Raw genomic sequence first — 19,030 nt, forward strand, 5'->3', positions numbered from 1 at the left:
CCAAAATGTTCACTCAGATGACAGTCTGTTTTGCTGTGCATTACTAAACTGAATATGTTCTAAGATATGTTTGAGTAGAAAGATGGGGGTTATGAAAGGATTGCTAGGGAAGAGCCAATTGTATGCATGGTTTGGAGTGGGGTGTGCCTTTGCCTCAATGCAGGTAGGGGGGTCCCAGTGCATGGTTAGGAAATGGGTGCATGTAGCTCAAGCCAAGAGAGTCTTGGGTTGCTAAGCTTTCCCGCCTCAGTGTTTTAACTTTACATTTTAAAATGTGATATTCTTCACCCAACATTCTATACTCTCCTTATCTCTTTCTCTTATTGGCAGCCGGTTAGAAGACAGTCCCTTACCCCTCCTCCTCAGAACACTATTACGTGGGAAGAATACATATCTGCTGAAAATGGAAAGTAGGTGGTCTTTTGGTTTATGTTTTCTTTGGATCTTAGGAAGAAAAATTTGTTAACAGTCTATTTAGATACAAGAGTTTTGAGAGCATATTATTGATCTATTTTTATCTGAAGCTATTTAAGAAATATAAAGCAAGCATAAGAAAGAAACCTCCCAAATTGTGTGTGCACTGTGAGTCTAGAGCCTTCTTTTTACATCCCTTCTGTCAATCACACACACCAACCAACAAGCAAGAACCAAGCAAGAACTTGTAGGACTTGTTCTAAGGGAGTGCTGCTTTTCAGCTTCCCTTGTCTGGCAGACTGCTCTTAGCTGTGCTGATGCTTTAGCCATCCAGTTTGTTTCCTGTCTGACTTTGCAAGCTTTGTCTTGTCATCATTCATTTCATTGATTTCTCAGTATCCTTCCATAAACCTTTACTTACTGCTTATCACTAACTCTTGGAGAGGTGTAGGCACAGCATTGCTGTTCCTTATACATGTATTGACTAGAAGATGGGTGAATGAAAAAAAGGTTATTTTGAATGAATGGATGTTTATTTTGGTTCACCCATGTTTCCTTTTGGTGGAGAAAATAGCCCCCCTTACACCTATCCCTCCCACCCACTCCACTGTGCTCAGGAAGAAGCTGCCTTGTTCTTTCCTTATTTAAAGGCATGCTATGATCACAGGTTTTCCATGTTCTGTTCTAGTGTTAACGTGTTGGATGGACATACTTTTTACAGTGTTGGGCCTAGCCTTTTTGTGAGTAACCATTATTTTGATAATTAGATGCCCCAGCAGGTCAGAGGAAACCATCATGTAGTCACTTGTGGCATGTGCCAGATAGTTCAACAGCACTTTGAAACAGGGCAGGAAAGCCCAGTCACACAACTCAATGGTATAAGGAAGGTCTCCTCTAGATTAATTCTGCAAGAGAAATAATTTTGAAATAATTTCTGCTTTCTTCAACTCAGCCTTGTCTGCTCAGCTCATTCTGTGTGAACAGAGTTGAATTTTTGCCTCAGTGTAGACACACACACCAAAAGAAATGAGTTTTAAATGTGTTATAATTTTAACAATGCTATGTACAGAATTCTTTAATCACAGTGCTTTTTATTGTTGAATGTTGGGACTGTAGTAGTAGACAGTGAAAGAGATTTTTATTTTCATAGTGATTTTCTTTGTTCCTAAAAACAGTGTTTATTATTAAAATTGTTTTTATTCAGTATGAAATTCCTTGAGTATTGACATTTGTTCCTGAACTTTTAAATTCTTTTTTTTTGTCTCATTTCTTATATGCATTTTGTTTTTAGCATAATAATAATATTTCTGTAGACAGGGTAAGACAAGTGGAAGTAATAGTGAGTATTGATTGAGAGTGAGTATTGATTGAGAGTGATGAGTTCTTAGCCAGACTCCCTAACAGTGTTCTTTCTGTTGCAGGGCACCACACCTGGGCAGAGAACTGGTGTGCAAAGAGAGCAAGAAAACATTTAAAGCCACTGTAGCCATGAGCCAGGAATTTCCCCTGGGAATTGAGTCGTAAGTGCACTGTTGATTACAAAAGGTCCTGACAGGCACCAGTATTTGTATCTGAGGTGCTGAAATGTGAAAAAAGCAGACAGATCTTGGCTCAAGGGTGTATGCACCTGCCCGTAAATTTTCTGGTTTACAAAAGTATCATTTTCTATAGATAAATTTTGAATAGTCTAAAGAAAATTATTAAAGCAATACATGCTTATAAAAAAACCTCAAAGCATAGACATTTGTGGAATAAGAAGATATTTTGTTTCAGCACATTTGTTCTATCTTGTGAATGCAGAGTCCAAGAATGGTCCAAATTTTGCCACACAAGTTTATGTGCTTTATGAGCCAGAGTGTCTTAGATTCCAACAGTAATCACATTTGTCTTTTTTTTTTCTTTTTCTTGGAATTTGTAGTGCTGACCTCCTGTCATTTGTTTTTGTTGTTCTTTTATTGATAAACATCCTGTTTTCAGTTTGTCCATATTGAAAACTATACTGAGATGCACACCTTGAATATACCCTTCTAGGTCCACCTACACCAGATACTTTTTTAGAAACATTGAGTTTGGAGAGATGAATAGATGGGAGGTGGGTACCCAACTCACTCTTGATGGGCTGTACTCTTGGCTCCTTATGAAAATGTGGCTGGACAGGAGTTGAAGGACCCAGTTATTATTATTTTTCCCTAATTCATTCCCCTTTGAACCTAGCCCAATACACTGACTTTTTTTCCTTAGAGAAGAGAGCAGGGTCTATAATTTTGAACAAAATCTGTTCACACTCCCTGCCCTTGTCACCCTCAAGCTTTAGAAGGGTAGTAGGTTGTTGTATAGAGCCTCTGTAAGCTAGAGGTCACACATGGGAAGAAGCTGGAGGCAAATGTGAGAAGAGAGTTAGCAAACATGGGAAGATATCTCTGATTCATAATAAAGGGATGCAGCTGATTTTATAGTGTGCTTGGAGTTAACTCCAGAGATCCTTAAGACATGAGAAATAGATGTATTAGTACATAGATAATTGTGAACACTGTCCTAGGAAAAGGAAATCAAGGAATACTGCATACAGAAAATAGACAATCTATTCTACAACAGAAGAAACTTCCTGTTGCTGCTGTGGAAAAACACATCAAGAACATAAAATCGGTGTTAACTAGATCACTCCTGAGATGAAGGACAACAGAATGAAATGAAAAAGGGATGGAAAGGCCAAAGGAATACTAAACTGAACAGAGAACAGCATTGTCACAAAACAAATACGTCAGAGATAGTTGATGAGAATAGATGTGGCTGAAATTAAATTTTGACAGCAGATAAAGTGTCAGAGACATGTCTTTGTACAGAAGTGGCATCCATTTACTAGCCTCCAAGTGTGGCTAGTGTTCAAGATGTGATAGACATGTCTCTGTAGGAACATTATCTGTGAGATAATATTTGATTCCAAATGGGTACAGAACAATCACCATAGAAAATTACCCCTTTAAATTACAAGGTTTCTTTGGTTTGATAGGACCTTACTGTAGCCCAGACTTTACTGGAACTCTCCTAGTTGCCATGCTTCAGGTTCCTGAGTATTTTGGGATCATGTGAATTTACAGGTGTGAGCTACTCCACCTGGTTTCAAATAAATAAACTTTTGGATTTTCTTTGTTTTTTGTTTTTTGTTTTTTTGTAGTGCTACAGATTGAACCTAGGACCTTGCTTATATTGGGCAAATATTCTACCATGGCCTCTTTTTGTAGTCTAGCTCTCAGTTATTAGGAAACAAATTCAAGGTATTTGGGTAGAGAAAGCATAGAAGTAACCCACCCATAGTTTTTGACACATAGGAAGGGGTAAATTATGCTCAGGCCCACAATCCAGCTATTTGTGACACTGAGGCAGGAGGATCAGAACTTCAAGGCCTTCCCGGACAAGTTAGTGTGACATTATATGTCTCAAGAATTTTTAAAAAGTGCTGGGATCTTATAAGCTCAGCAGTAAGCATGAGATCTTGGAGCCAACTCTCAGCCCCAGAAAAAAAGTAAGGTAAAGGAAAATCGTGTGATTTATGTGTGTCCAGCTGTTGCTTACTCAGTAAAGGAAAGTGGTGATTTAATTTGTGTTTAGCTGTTGCTTACACAGCAAGGCACTGGAAGATATCTCCTGTTGAAAGAAAAATAATAGTAGGTGTTAGAATAACTCAACCAGAGGATCAAAGGAGCTGTTGTGTGACTCTGTGATACCCGAAACTGAAGAACCCTGGAATTTAAGCAGAAGGATTGATTGTGTGATCTGAAATTTATGTGAGCAAGCCAGGATCATCAGTATTAAGATTAACCCTTCTAACCTGATAGTGAAGCTCAGTCATGAAAATAAAAGAAAATAGATGCACTTCAGCCTTGCATCCCAGAAAGATTGAGGAGTTAATCTGCCTCAGCTTATCTGGTTTGAGCTATGCAGTTCAAGAACAACCTTAAGGACCTGAACCATGAAAATATTATTCTTTCATTTTCAGATTATTGAATGTTCTAGAAGTAATAGCACCCTTCAAGCACTTTAACAAGCTTAGAGAATTTGTTCAAATGAAGCTTCCTCCAGGCTTTCCTGTAAAATTAGGTAAGACAATAATTTAGGTGTAATTTTAGTGTTGTTTTTTTAAATTCAAATTTCATAAGGTATATATTTTAAAGGGCAATGCATATACCAATTGCTTCATTTTTTTTTTTTTTTTTTTTTTTTTTTTTGGTTTTTTGAGACAGGGTTTCTCTGTGTAGCTTTGCGCCTTTCCTGGAACTCGCTTTGGAGACCAGGCTGGCCTCGAACTCACAGAGATCCGCCTGGCTCTGCCTCCCGAGTGCTGGGATTAAAGGCGTGCGCCACCACCGCCCGGCACCAATTGCTTCATTTTTACTCAGTTTTTTTTTATTATTATTTAAGTGCATTGGTGTTTCTGTTTTGTTACGTGTATAAAATGCCTGAGAAATACAGCACCTGATGCAAGTTTTGATTTCTATGTGATTTAAAGGAATTGAAATATAAAGGACATGGGAGCACCTCATTGCAGGAGAGTGAGTGTGAACATTTAAGTCACTAAAATAAAGAAGCACAGATATACATAATGAAACAAAGAGATGCAGACTGCACAGCACCAGGAGGAGGAATTTAAGAAACCTTTGCAGAGGGATAGTTGACACACTAGTTCCTATCCAAATGGCAGGAAACAGATCATTTAGTGTTTGCATGGGAAGTCAGGAAGTAGAATTCTGCATTAGTTTACTAGGCTTTTCCTAGCAGTTGTAAGAGGGCGGAATTGGGTCATAACAGCTGAACTGTTGTGACAAAGACTCAATCGTAATGTATTAACAATTATTCCCCATGGGTTGATTTTAACTCCATGTCTCCAGCACTGCAAATGTGTGGTGCAGGTATGCACGTGGGCAGAGGGACCAGAAGTTCCTCTAACACACTCTTTGTCTAACAAAGGCACTTCAGTGTAGGAAAGATAGTTTTCTACTACACATGGTGAGAGTGGTGGGGCTTCTTTCTGTAAACAGAAACAGCCAGCCAGAGTGTGGTGGCCCACACCTTTAATCCCAGCACTCAGAGACAAAGGCTGGTGATCTCTAAGTTCGAGGCTAGCCTGGTCTACAGTGTGAGTTCCAGAACACCAGGATAGCCAGGACTACACAGAGAAAACCTTGTCTCGAAAAACAAAACAATAACAATGACCAAAAAAAAAAAAAGGAAAGAAAGTAAAAGGAAAGCAAACAAGCCTTCCCTTAGTTTACACTGAAGTTAAAGGTCATCGTCTTAAATGTGAAATATAAAATTATCAAACTTTCTAAAGAAATGGGCAAACTTTTAAAAGAAATCTGAGTGCTGGGTTAGGAAAATTCTTACAAGCCATACAAAACAGTTCGGTCAGAAGGCCTGAGTTTGCTGACTCCTGTGAGACTGTGTCTCCAACAGTAGGCAGCAGTGGAAGCTGGAAGCTCCAGAGTGCCTGTGGTGATTGTTTCATTAAAGCTTTCCCTCCTGTTTCTGGCCTGAGAATATTCTGCAGACAAAATACTAAGTATATAAAAGCAACTTTACTGTTTCTCACCTTGGGTAGACTCTTTGGCTGGATAGACCCACTTCAGAGGCTGTTCATGAATGAAATCTGAGGCCCCTGAGTAAAGGGGGTTAGGAATAAGACCAGCTTCTGCCTGGCCTGTGCAGTTTCCAGGAACTCAGGGAGAATCAAATGAGCAGAGCAGGTGAACATACTTTACAGATTCACTTACCATTTGGGCCAGAAACTTTTATATGATTGTCATGCTCAAGTAATATGTTATCCAGTGGACGAGGTGTCACTTGAAGTAAAGGTGTCAAGATTTAAAAAATCAGGGAGATGTGCCTCTGTGGAAGCCAGATCAGGCTAGGAAGCAGCTGCAAGGGCCCCAGGCCCCAGAGTCTTGGAACCCACTGCCCAGGCTAGGGTGGGTACAAATTGGGTCGCTCTGGAAATGCGGTTGTGAGAAGGAATGTGGCCAACTCGAATGGGTTGTCACAGATAGGCATCTGACAGCATCTCACCATTTGTTCTCCAGATATCCCCGTGTTTCCCACGATCACAGCCACTGTGACTTTTCAGGAGTTCCGATGTGATGAATTTGATGGCTCCATCTTTGCCATCCCTGAAGACTACAAGGAAGACCCGAGTCGTTTTCCTGACCTTTAACTGATCCAGAAGAGCAAGAGGCTCCAGGTGGCAGAGACAGAGCTTCTGTAAGCAGAGGGTCGACACATCAGTGATGTGATGAGAAACCTCTAATAAACGTCCGAAGCTTCCTGATGTGCCATTCATCTTTTTAAAGTCACTTCCTGTCTGTAATAGTTTGACACCCAGTGACCCTGAGACCTTCTTATGTAAAGCAGCTGTGAGTGCTGTGATTTGTTTTTAAAGATTTTTACACTTCCTGTTGAAATATATATGCATATAAATATATCTATAGCTATATCTAAAACACTCCTGGACCATTAACGTAAATTCAGTGTCTTAAGAGATATGAAACCCCTTGAAATGCGTCACCTCTATTCAGGGTGGCATGTATAAATGTTCCTTTAAACTTTGTTTTCATTATTATGTATAGTTCTGTAATCTGAATGTGCAGTGAACTAGAAGGAAATGAGTTTTCTGAGGTGAACAGAGCAATGGCAACCATTAGTCGCATTTACAGCCTGCTGCAATACATTCCAAGGAAGCACTCCCTGCAGGGAATGTGGTGCCCCGCCTCCCCCCAGCACCTCGGTAACAGTTGCATTTTCAGCTGCAATGCATTCCCCGAGGGAGTGCTCCCTACAGGAAATGCGGTGCCCCCAGCACCTTCATGCAGCTCATCGTGGTGCTCTTTGTTTTACCTGAATCTTTTTTCAGTGGAAACTGTTACTGATCTTCCTTTGATAGAACCTCTTTTTTTGTTTGTTTTTTTTCTAAACTTGAGTTTAAAGGTTCTTGTTCTGTTGATAGGTACGGTAACACGCTTACAGCTAGCCCTCTCCCAAGTATCAGCACTTTAAAACAAATTCCAAATTTTTAAACTTGCTTCCTAGTAAGTGCACATAAGTCAGATTATTTTTAATGGAATATGGATGCATTGGTGTCAATTTTAAAAAATACATATTTTGGACAACTATATGTATGTAATGCTTTCAAAATAAGGTAAAAACATTTTATATGCTACAATATATTTGTTATAAGCTAAAAGTCCAGAAACATGCAAGATTGACAGTTCTTATTTTTTTCTTAAGTCACAGGAAAATATTTACTGATTTCTGTCTCCAAAGTGTTAAAATCATGCATTACTCATTTTTGCACTTAAAATTTTTCATATTTATTACAAGATGGTTTGAAGGTCCAAGAATGAAAATAAATTAGGGAGACTAATGTCTAAGTCATAAAGTATCATGTTGTATTAAAGACTTAGCTAAATGTTTATAAATGTGTCCTAATGAAATGTGTCAAGGATGCACCTGTCAGGTTGTTATAGAGTGACCTGTAGTTTAAACTTTTACCAAAATTTTAGACTTTTATTGAAGAGATTATTTAAAAATCCAAAGCATCAGCCATCAGATATTTATCTCTCTACAATTACATTTCACATAGTGATACACCTTGTATATGTTAACATTTTATTACTTTTTATAAGAAAAATAATCAAGAGTTAAAAATTCAAAGCCCTAATCACTCCAGTAAGATAATTTTAAGAATTGGGAAGCCCAGAGCTAGCCTGATGGAATGAAGGTTTGGTCCCTGGCATTCAGACAATGGCTGATCCAGTGACTTAGCTACTGAGGTGTTGTCAGTGGTGAATTCTGGGGTTCTGAAAGGCAGTGACCACTGCTGCTTTAGGCTCCCTGGCTCTGTAGACCAGGTAGGAAAAAAACGATAAATTGCAGCTTCAGACGTGGAATTTCTTAACATGTGAATATTTTGCTGGGTTACACTGGAGACAGGTGGACTACTGAAAATTGTTGCACTGGATTGTACTACTGAAAATTGTTGCACTGGATTGTACTACTGAAAATTGTTGCACTGGATTGTTTTAAGACTTCAATTTTTCTTTTAATGAATAGTAGAATCAGATTGTCCATTCCAAAATGTCTTTCCTCTGATCACAAAGAACAAATGCATCTCTTATGATGGTGGGGAAAAAAAGGAGTTAATAATTAATGCAAATAAACTTTTCACAATATTAGTTTTTCATGATGTGCCTTTTAATCTTGTTAATGAAATTAAGATCAGTATTTTTTTATAATCTTACATGCAGATTACTGTTTTGAAATGTAGGTATGTAAAATTATGTATTGCAAATTTTAAAAGTTTAAATTAGTAGTAGGGGTGTCATTCAGGAAGGTGTGATACCTCATCACTTAGGTGACATCTGAGATATGGTTCCCATCTTCAAGAAACCATTCATGAACTTGTCCTTAGTATACATTCTTTGGCAGAGCTGCAGTTTTGTATACTGGAGCTTAACATAATCAGAGAAGGCTGCATCCAGCAACTGATAGGGGCAGATGCCGAAACCCACAGCCAAACATTAGGCAGAGCTCGGGGAATCCAAGGAGGAGGAAGGATTTTAGGAGCCAGAGGGGTCAAGGACACTACAAGAACATGGCCCACAGATTCAATTAACCAGGTCTCATAGGGGCTCACAAGAGACTGAAGTGACAGTCAGGGAGCCTGTATGCGTCTGATAGGTCCTGTGCATGAACTAAGTTATGGTTGTATAGCTTGGTCTTCTTGTGGGTTTCGCTTGCTTTTGGGACTCTCTTGATACGAGGGTATAGGCCTGGTTTTATTGTAACTTGTTATGCCATATTTGGTTGATACCCTGAGAGCCTGCTCTTTTCTGAAGGTAAAGGAGCAGTAGTGGATCTGGGGGAGAGGGGAGGTTAGGGAAAGAGACCTGGAGAAGAGGAGGGGAAACTGCAGTAAATAAAAGCAGTGTACAGCAGGTATCATGGCTGAGTTAAGTACATGTTGATGGTTGGAAGCCTACATGATTATTAGCTAATAGCAAGCAGCTGAAGGCAAAACTAAAGCCCATGAATAAAATTGGGTTTTCAAGTCAAGTGCAGTGGTACATACATGTAGTCCATTCCAACTATCTGGGAGACTGAAGCAGCAGGATCAAGAGGACAGTTTAATGAGACCCTATGTAAAAAGTGGTTAGAAATGTACCACTTTGGTTTCGTGCTTGCCTTGTATGAGATGTTAGGTTCAACCTCTTTACTTTCCACTAAGTCTACAGAAGACAGATCTGGTTGAGTACAGGAAGACTGGAGAGTGGACCACTTTGCAGACAACTAACAATCAAATTTGCCCACGGAGAATTGGACAGGAAGTAATCACAAAGCTAGCAAAAATGAAGCTCAGCCAAAACCATGATTTGGTAAACTATGAAGCTGCAGGTTTATAAAAACATTGCATGCCAGAAACCTCAGACAGCATTAGCTGTCACCTACAAGTTTCACAGCATGTCAGCAGCCAATTTTTAGATCTCACTGCACAGTAGGGCTAGGTCAAAACAAAAAAAGCTGCTCCTTTCAGCTTGCTCTGGAACAGTACTTCTAACCTTGCCACATCCTCAACACATGCAAGTCTACAGGCATTCAGAGTCAGATCAGCTAGTTCCCAGTCATCAGGCTTTGAATGTTTTTCAAGTGAGTATGACTTTAGAACAGAAACATGTAACACAGTAACTCCACCTCTTGTCTGAAGGATGCTGCTGCCTGGGTGGTAAAATTTTGGAAAGCAATGTCAAGTTCAGCTTTTGTGTACCCCTTTGAGATGAAGCAGCAGCTCAAGACTTCTGAAGTGTCTTCAGCTTCCTAGTTGTCCTTCTGCAGGACACCCATGCTCCAAACTAACAAGTAACAAGATATAGGCCATTTCAGTCTGCTCTGTGGGATCCACCCTATTATAGCTGTCAGCCTCTCCTTCCACTGCCTAGATCCACTTGCAGTACCAGGTACAAAACTCAAGTCATTATGTCAAATCACATTCTAAAAACTAAAGCTTCTGCTTTTCTGATAGCTGCTATACTGATTCTTTGTAATGATAGACATTAATTTGGGTGCTTGCTAAGTATTTTAAAGTTTTTTGTTTTGTTTTTACATCCAGTACTAAAAAGTGAATTTACCTTCAGAAAGGTAAATCAATTTCTATCTAAAATACTGGAAAAGTAAAAACTTCATCTTGGGATAACATCCTGATTATTAAATATTTATAGCACTCCACTTGTGACCTTTAACCTTCAGTTTCTCATGCAAAAAAATGAAACTAAAAAACCCCATATTAGCAGTGAGTTTTAAAAAGAGGTACCATTCTTACATTAGTGGCATACTTTACAGAAATAACCTAGTAATACACTACCTTTTTTTTTTTTTGCAAAGAGCACACGGATAGCACTTCTCATTTTTATAGACACGATGTAGTCAGAATTCATCTTCCCATAAGGTGCAGATGCCATCCAAGAGAACTGAATACCTTAAGCCTATTTCTGGCACTCCATTACTGATTAGTTTTAAAATAGGAACTACCATCCACCAGCCCAGGGATATCTTATTTTAGCAAGGTGATGGTTCTACATCCCATGCTTGCCCCCCATCTCACTCAGGCTTACCATGGAGCCATCATCTTTCACTAATTACATAGCCTGAAGTTTTTCATGACTAAAAACTATGCAAAATAAATAAGGACAAACATTTTTCTAACAAAACCACTTTTATTTTAAAATTGTTTTACCACCAAATACAGAACTCAGTGTGGTGGCAGTGTCCACTTGGGTCCAACTATTTGTCAGCTAAGAGGCGTGCCAGTACAGTACCAACTTTATGCAGACTTCACCAAAGAAATGTCCTAAATAAATCTGCCTTCTGATGACATCAGTGGCACTAGTTTACAACTAACTGTAGCAAAGTGAATGTCTGCATTAAGAGGTTGCTCACAGGCAACAGAATGAACTTTGGATACTGATTTGCCCTGGGAACTGACAGTGTTTTCCTTGTTTATTACAGAATTGGTCATGCCACCACATGGTTCTTTTATCTACTAAAGTGTTTAAGCAAATGTCACCTACATATCAGCTTTGTTTTAAAAATGTAGAGGCTATTCAGACCATTAATGGAATCTGATGCATTTGTCATAGACCAAATTCTTGCACATAAAATCCTTAAAAAGTTACTCAACTACAAACTGTACGAATGCTGCTTTTCTCTACAGCAATCAATTTATTTAATAATTTATAATCAAAACATGGAGACTACAAACCCCAGTCTCTATCTCCCTCTTAGCCACCCAATACTAGCCATTTATCTGTTTAGTTTTGTAATACAGTACAAACATGTGATCAACAACTTCCATACTATTTCAGAAAAGGCAAATTCCTATAATGTCAATGAAAATATAAATTTACTAGGTATAGGTGAGATCATATTTATCCCTAAGACACTGTTGCATGACCCCAGTCCTACATCCAAAACACAAGTTAAACCATAATTTAGACAGAAGGAACTGTTGACAATTCTGCTGGTATCTATCCTGAGGTGGTGAACTCACTCAATTTAGTTACTATGTTTGAACATGCAGACAAGGAAAGGAAGAGCTGAAGTGGAAACTGATGAGGTAACGACATACATATTCAACGTGTGAATAAACACAATGCAATTCTACAGGAGTATGACTTGTGAGTTTCAGGGTTTTATTATCAAAGTCCTGTAAAACAATTTCAGAAACTGTACATCAACATGGCACAGATGGTAGCCTACTTTTGTTTTTTACTGCACAAAAGTGAAGCTTCTAACTCCTGTAACTAAGAAAACAGTTATCTACCTAGTCTGCATATAACATGGAATCACTGTGCATAAGATACCACTGCAATCAAAGTAACACAAATTTATTGGTTTTGTACAACTTGAGATCAAATAAAAGTACATTATCAAGATTTGTCGTATTTTAAAAGCACATGAAGGTCAATTTAAAATGCACCACCACCTCCTCTTGTTCAACAGTGAGCTTTAAAACAAAAGTTGAAAACTGAAAATCAGGACGAGGTCATTTTCTTCTAGTGATGGACTGGATAAGCAGGTTGCGTTCACTGGTAGAGATGTGAAATAAATTATTGGAAAAAAACATAAGTAGCTATGAAAAAGTGAACAACTCTAATTCAAAACATCATATTTTACAGCCAGTTTTATTTGAAAATTTTTTTCCTGTAATTTAAAGCCTACTTAGCCATCAAAAAAGGTTAGTGCATATATAACCTTTGAAAGTTAAACAAAGCCACAAAAATTTAGCCACAAGGCTCAAAAGGCTTATCTATCACAAATGCTTGTTTCCAGATGTAACTCTAAGAATGTTAATTTGTCATGTCAACAAGTAAGACCATTAAGTAGGTCACCGTGTTGGAGGGTTTCATGACATTTGGGGTAACATGCAATCAGTGCATTCCCTACATGGCTCTATCACGGCAAGGACTCAAACTCTAGAAATACTCTAAGTGAACGCACTGAGGATCATACGACAGAGACAATCCATGCCTGCTGGAGATGCATGCAGCTGTTCATTTGTGTTAGAAGCAGCAGTTGCACAGCTGCTTGGTCACGCAAATGGATATCACCATGGCAGTGCTGGTCACCCAGGTACCACTTTCTAAAAGCTTTTGCTGTAAAGAACTAGAGTTCACAATCGGGTGTTCTGCAGCCATTGGTAATGTGCAGCTGTATACACCTTGGTGAGATGAACACACACAGCATTAGGTATCATGAGGAATGATACCGAGGCCCATCTGTAGCTAGCTTCAGGGGCTCAGTCACTCATATCCATGTCTTCTTCGTGGTGATCATCCCCATTTACTTTGGACTCTCGCAGGTCACCTATCCCCTTCTCCACAGAGCACTCCTTTGTTTTAGGGGACATTGCTTCTGTTGGTCTCTTCTCCTCCTTCTTCTCCTTCTCGCTGTCATAGCCCTGCTCTTCTTCATCATAATCCCGTGTCACCTGCTTTGCCAAGGAGAATGGAAAAATAAGCTTCTTCAAAGGAAAAGCACTTCTTAAAAACAGGGACAGCACCTCAGTGGCAGTGCCCTGGCCTGTGTACTTACTTTGACGTCTTTGTCGCTCTCAGACTTCCTTTCGCGCTCCTTCTCCTTGTCTTTGCTCCTCTTCTTTTTACTTGTTGATCGTTCCCTTTCATCCCTACTTCTTTCTTTGTCCTTATCTTTTTTCTTCTCTTTTTTATGTCTAGAAAGAATGACAGTTAAAATGTGCTTATAAGAGCTACTTTGCAGGAACTTCTGGCAGTTTTATTCCTAAGTAGGCAACAGGTCTTACTCTGCTTAGATGATGATCTTATTAACCAAGCTCACTAGAAAGATCACAAAGAGCCAAATCAAAACATCAGACAATCAAAGAATCTAAGCTGGATACAGGCCTGAAGTGCTAACCCTCCACCCCCAACAAAGCACATACTGAAAATCTCTAGAGAATAATGCCTTAATTGCCCCCCACAAATTAAAGTGTATGTAAGAAATCTAGCAGTTTAAAAAATTTATTAGTCCCAAATATTACGAATCATAGGTATAAACAATTGATACCCCTACCTCCGTGGAGATGGTGAGCGAGACAGCTTTCTTTTAGGAGACCTGGGCTTTTTAGGAGACCTTGTACCACTCCTGCTTCGCCGCCGTCGTCTCTCCCTAGAATCACAAATGTGCAAACTAGGCTTTAAAATATAGTGTGGTCTCACTAGCTCCATTAGAACTCCCACAGCCCAAAACCTGCCTCACAATACTGCTTTAGGCCAAAACAATCTCAAGCTTAAGAAAAGACTAATGAGATGGATTGATCTGCAAGGAGTTGGGGAAGGTATAAATCCCTTACCTTATTAAATACAAAAATGAGTGTTTTTACTTTTTTTTTTTTTTTTGGTTTTTCGAGACAGGGTTTCTCTGTGTAGCTTTGCGCCTTTCCTGGAACTCACTTGGTAGCCCAGGCTGGCCTCGAACTCACAGAGATCCGCCGGCCTCTGCCTCCCGAGTGCTGGGATTAAAGGCGTGCACCACCACCGCCCGGCGTGTTTTTACCTTCTTAATGGAATTTTTTGAGACACGGTCACATAATACAGTCCAGGTTAGCCTTGAATTTGGCATTATCCTGTCTTAACTGCCAAGAGCTGGGTTATTTATGGGTGTGTGCTGCCATAGTTTGGTAGTTTTTAAAAGATAAAAATAAAAAATAGCCTTTCATCTAGTGCTGCAGTTTTCTATGCCTCATTGGAACCAATGCCAAATATAAGGACACCAAAGCTTATTTTCATTTTCTTCTCCAAATTTTATATTATTGGTTCTCAAGTCTTTGATCTGCTTTTCAGTCTTTAAAAACCATGGCACAAACCTTCTGGTATATTCATATAAGATAAGTGCATCCGAGCATGTCTGAGCAACATATGATTGAAATTGAGTTGAACATTAAGAATATATTTTCTATGAAGTTTGCCATATCACTTCCATTTTCTGTGTAATAATTTACACTATAGTCAAAGAATGACACATTCTTGCCTCCCATTCACTTATCACGAAACTACTATATGGAAGTAAACATTCTTGAGCATAATACATAAATATGGTAAGCATCACAAATGAAGCCTCATTTTCTCAACATCGAGGTATTTGTCTGATTCTGGAACATCTGTGTCCTACTGAAAAACAGTCATCCCTCAGGCCTCAGGGTGCTGCTGCCTTACCTGCTTGCACTTCGAGAGCGTCTGGCTGTACTGTAGCTTTTTGGTGGAGTTTTGGAACGTTTCTTTTCTTTATCTTCTTTCTTTTTGTCTCTAACAAACATAATTTAATAAAGTGAAGAAAGACTAATACTTCATTCCATGTAATCTCACTTTTGTTATGACACATGGCATATGTGTGATAAAATAATTTCTCTAAGCCTTCCATTTTCTTGATAGTTCACTTAGAACTTATTTCCAATAGTAAAGTGGCCTAAATGCTGAGAAATTATTTAGAATGCTGGCCAGTTTTTTGTGTTTGGTGCTGAGGTCAATGGGCTTAACTGCTGTCGCTGGGTCCTTTTCACTTGATTACAAGTTCCTGAACTCTGTCACAATGTCGGAAACCAACAAAGCACCACAACCAGTCACTCTTTCCTTCAATGAGCACATGCCCAAGAAACCCCTATCACAGACTAACCAAAGTTTGTACCTTTTTTTTGCTACTGCATATTCTGGGCTAATCAGTTGCCATCTGAAAACTCTCCTGCCACAATGGTTAGGTAGGTACTACAACCACACTCAATTCCAAAGCTCTTTACAGGTCCTTCCCATTCATTTCTATTTAAATCCCACAGTACACATTCTCCACCTTGTCTCCTTCCTCCTCTGGTTCTTCTGCTCCAGCAGTCATCTTCTCTTGCCAGACAGCCTTTATCACCAACTCTCCTAATGGGCTTCAGTATACCTTCTCAAGTACACCATCCACTGTTAGTCTTTCAAAGCACGAGTGAGTGCTATACCACAATGCTCTCCCTTCAGTAACTGATCAATACACCTGAATTTATACAGCTATCACTTAACATTGTTCCTTCCCATTTGACTATCCCTTGCTTTCAATAGAAAGTTCTTAAGGAAAGGAATGCCTGATTCCTTCTCTGTGTATGGAAACAGTTCCTTTCCAATCAGTTAAGGTACATGCTCACCAATGATAAATGATTGGGGGGTGGGACAAAAGGGAACTACTATAACTTCAGTTATTGAAGACTAGACCATTGACTTAAAAAGAATTTGTCTGTATATGAAAAAATGTGTTCTTTTTTAAAAGATACATTTACTTATTTTTAAACTTGTATGTATTTATCTCCATGAATTTACGTGCACCAGAAGAAGGTGTTGGATCCACTAGACCTGGAGTTACAACTAGATGTGAGTCACTTGATGTCAGTTCCAGGAATCAAATCCAGGTCATCTGTAAGAGCAGCAAGTATCCTTAACTCCTAAGTCATCTCTCCAGCCCCAAGACTAGTTAAAAAAAATGTTATTTTTAAGTTTGGGGGAAAATGCCACTCTCTCTTTTCTTATAAATCCTCAATTAACTTTATTGGTCAGATCATGGGACAAAAGACTTTCTCTAATATGGCTCCATGTTCAGACCATAAATGATCCTTGAGGAATGTTCCCAATCAGTAATGATGACATAAAGGTAGATGAACACAGTTTGGAGCTCCTTGGCACACGACAAGAGAGGTCTGGGAGTCCAGAACTCAGACCCACAGCAGTGGTTGAATAAAAAAGAGGAAAGCCAATGAGGTAGGTGACAAGGGTAGCCAAAAGAATTTATTACTTAGAAATGTTATAGGGGCTAGAGAAATGGCTTAGCAGTTAAAAGCACTTATTGCTCTTTCAGATGACCTGGGGTTCAATTTCCACTGTCCATGTGGCAGCTCATATGTAGCGCTAGTTCCAGGGGATCCCATATACTCTTCTGGCCTCTGTGGGCACCAGGTATGCACATGGTGCACAGACACACATGCAGGCAACACCCAGACACATAAATTTTTAAAAATGTGAAAAAAAAAGTGTCACACCTTCAGCTTGGCAAGAGATAAGAAACCAACAGTAGCCCCCTCCCACACCTCACCTACGCTGCAACAAGCAAAGCATAGCACTAGGGTCTCAGGAACTATGGCTGCTGCCTCTGTCTGTACTGTACAAATATACCTGGCTTTGGACGTGCTCCTTGACCTTCTACCCCTCTCTCTGGAATGAGATCGTCTCCGTCTTGGACTTTTGGATCTCCTTCTACTTCTAGACTTGGAGTGTGACCGCCTCCTTGACCGGCTTCGTGACCGCCTGAAAATGTAAATTAGTAATATATGTGCATATAGATCTAAAATACACAAAACATCTACCTCAGAGATATGAGCTTTGTATCAAACATTGGAGAAAAATTTCCTTCCCTTTAACTGCTGTCATCATTCAGCCCAGTTATCTTCCAGACCTCAGAGATTACTCATACATGTGTTCATGTGCACGCACTTTGTGCTTGTGTATATGACTGTGAGTCTATGCAGGTACACATGCATTCTATAAGCTGATGATGCCAGAAGATTCCATAACAAAAATATAACCTGCTAAGAACCAACAGATACAGGTAATCTAAACTGCGTATGTGAAGGATAAAGCATATTATCCCTTAAGGAAAACAAATCTGTTGTCAATAATCTGGCTATCAAGAAAAAATAAAAGATGTAAAAACCTGATACTGCTAGATAAGAGTTTTCTGATTCTTTGGTTTTATGATAAAATCTGAGGTGATTAGTAAATGCCATTTCATAGAACTGGGTAGCAACCAGAAATCACATCAAATTGGGGCAATTTACCAAAGAATAGTTATTAAAATTACCTGAAAATATTAAAACCAACTCTCCTTTTTCTAACTGCACAGCCATGAGCCTAGGTTTTAAAATATGTGTGAACAAGGCTGATTATGATCAAAATAAACTGTATGAAATTCTTAAAGAATAAAAACTTATATTAAAAATATGTGAGCTAAGCACGGTGGTATGGTCTTTAATTCCAGTACTTGGAAGAAGCAGGTGGATCTTTGAGTTTGAGAGTAGCCTTGCCTACATAATGAGTTTCAGGCCATCCATGGCTAAGTACTGAGACTCTATCTCAAAACAACATACTCCCTTCCCAAAGAAAACAAAAAAAGTAAACACAACTATAGTGTAAAAATTTGAATGCAAAATACAATTTCTACTACTAAGCTAAAACTTTAGGTTGGTGAAGTACACCAAATCTTTTTCATCATCAAGTGTTTTGGGGGTGGTTAAGTGTTTTTTGCAAAGCTCTGTAAATGAGATGAGTTAGCTATTATGATAGCTTCAATTTGTAATATGGTCAGATATAATCCACATAAGCTAAACTTTATTGATTTCATTTTTTAAAGTGTAAAAGCTAAAGATTCTTAAGTTTGGAGGGAGACCCACTCAGTTACAGAGAACCTTATGTATTCACAAAAGGGTATACAACAACTGTGGGAGGTAAGAACAGATTTAGCTCTAACTCTTGCTATGTAGACAGCAATACTACTAAAATTACAAAGTCAGATCAAGAACACGTTTTAAGTTTTCTGTTCTTTTCATATAATTATGGCATTTTAGTGTTTAAGTCTCAAAGCTTTCCTACCAGTGAAATGTCCTTAACTGCTTTGGTTTTAAGTAGGAATCACCTGTTCACCTAATACCTTTCTCCTAATATGCTCAAAGCAACTCCTCCCTCTAACACTCACAGCAATGATTAATGATTAGACCCACTTTACATAGGAGGTGGTCCTTAAGGTACAGCTGATGGTCAGGAGGAGGCTGCTAACCTGTGCCTGGAGGATGAGGGGGTCCTCCTCCTCCTCGAGCGCGACCTTGATCTCGAGTGTCTTCTCTTTTCCTCCTTCTTGTCTAGATTTAAAAGAAAAGGAACTTGTACTAAGAAATGCTTAACCAGAGGTATATGTGTGAGGTTCAGGAATGGAATTCCAGTCTCCTGACTGTCCAGAGCACATCTACCCACTGAGCCATCTT

General features: G+C 39.1%; 2 protein-coding genes across 6 annotated transcripts in view; one reads left to right on the top strand and one right to left on the bottom strand.

Moving 5' to 3' along the window:
* Ankrd13c (ankyrin repeat domain 13C) overlaps nt 1-8,636 on the top strand; it is a 54,571-nt gene extending 45,935 nt beyond the window's left edge. The window contains exons 10-13 of the mRNA XM_052730459.1: nt 331-410; nt 1,836-1,934; nt 4,412-4,512; nt 6,489-8,636. Coding sequence (XP_052586419.1) covers nt 331-410; nt 1,836-1,934; nt 4,412-4,512; nt 6,489-6,619 — 411 coding nt within the window. The 3' untranslated portion in view covers nt 6,620-8,636. The remainder of the gene's footprint in view (nt 1-330; nt 411-1,835; nt 1,935-4,411; nt 4,513-6,488) is intronic.
* Nucleotides 8,637-12,125: 3,489 nt separating this feature from the next.
* Srsf11 (serine and arginine rich splicing factor 11) overlaps nt 12,126-19,030 on the bottom strand; it is a 41,704-nt gene continuing 34,799 nt past the window's right edge. For 2 of the 5 annotated variants that reach the window (XM_052730460.1, XM_052730464.1), the window contains exons 8-13: nt 18,826-18,907; nt 17,169-17,300; nt 15,189-15,278; nt 14,047-14,163; nt 13,549-13,687; nt 12,126-13,447 (exon numbers count right to left, since the gene is read on the bottom strand). In XM_052730460.1, coding sequence (XP_052586420.1) covers nt 13,253-13,447; nt 13,549-13,687; nt 14,047-14,163; nt 15,189-15,278; nt 17,169-17,300; nt 18,826-18,907 — 755 coding nt within the window. In that variant the 3' untranslated portion in view covers nt 12,126-13,252. The remainder of the gene's footprint in view (nt 13,448-13,548; nt 13,688-14,046; nt 14,164-15,188; nt 15,279-17,168; nt 17,301-18,825; nt 18,908-19,030) is intronic. The other 3 variants (XM_052730463.1, XM_052730462.1, XM_052730461.1) reach the window with 3 other exon arrangements.

This window comes from Peromyscus californicus, unplaced genomic scaffold (genome assembly GCF_007827085.1).
Source record: "Peromyscus californicus insignis strain IS unplaced genomic scaffold, ASM782708v3 Scaffold_9__1_contigs__length_137607984, whole genome shotgun sequence".
NCBI lineage: Eukaryota > Metazoa > Chordata > Mammalia > Rodentia > Cricetidae > Peromyscus > Peromyscus californicus.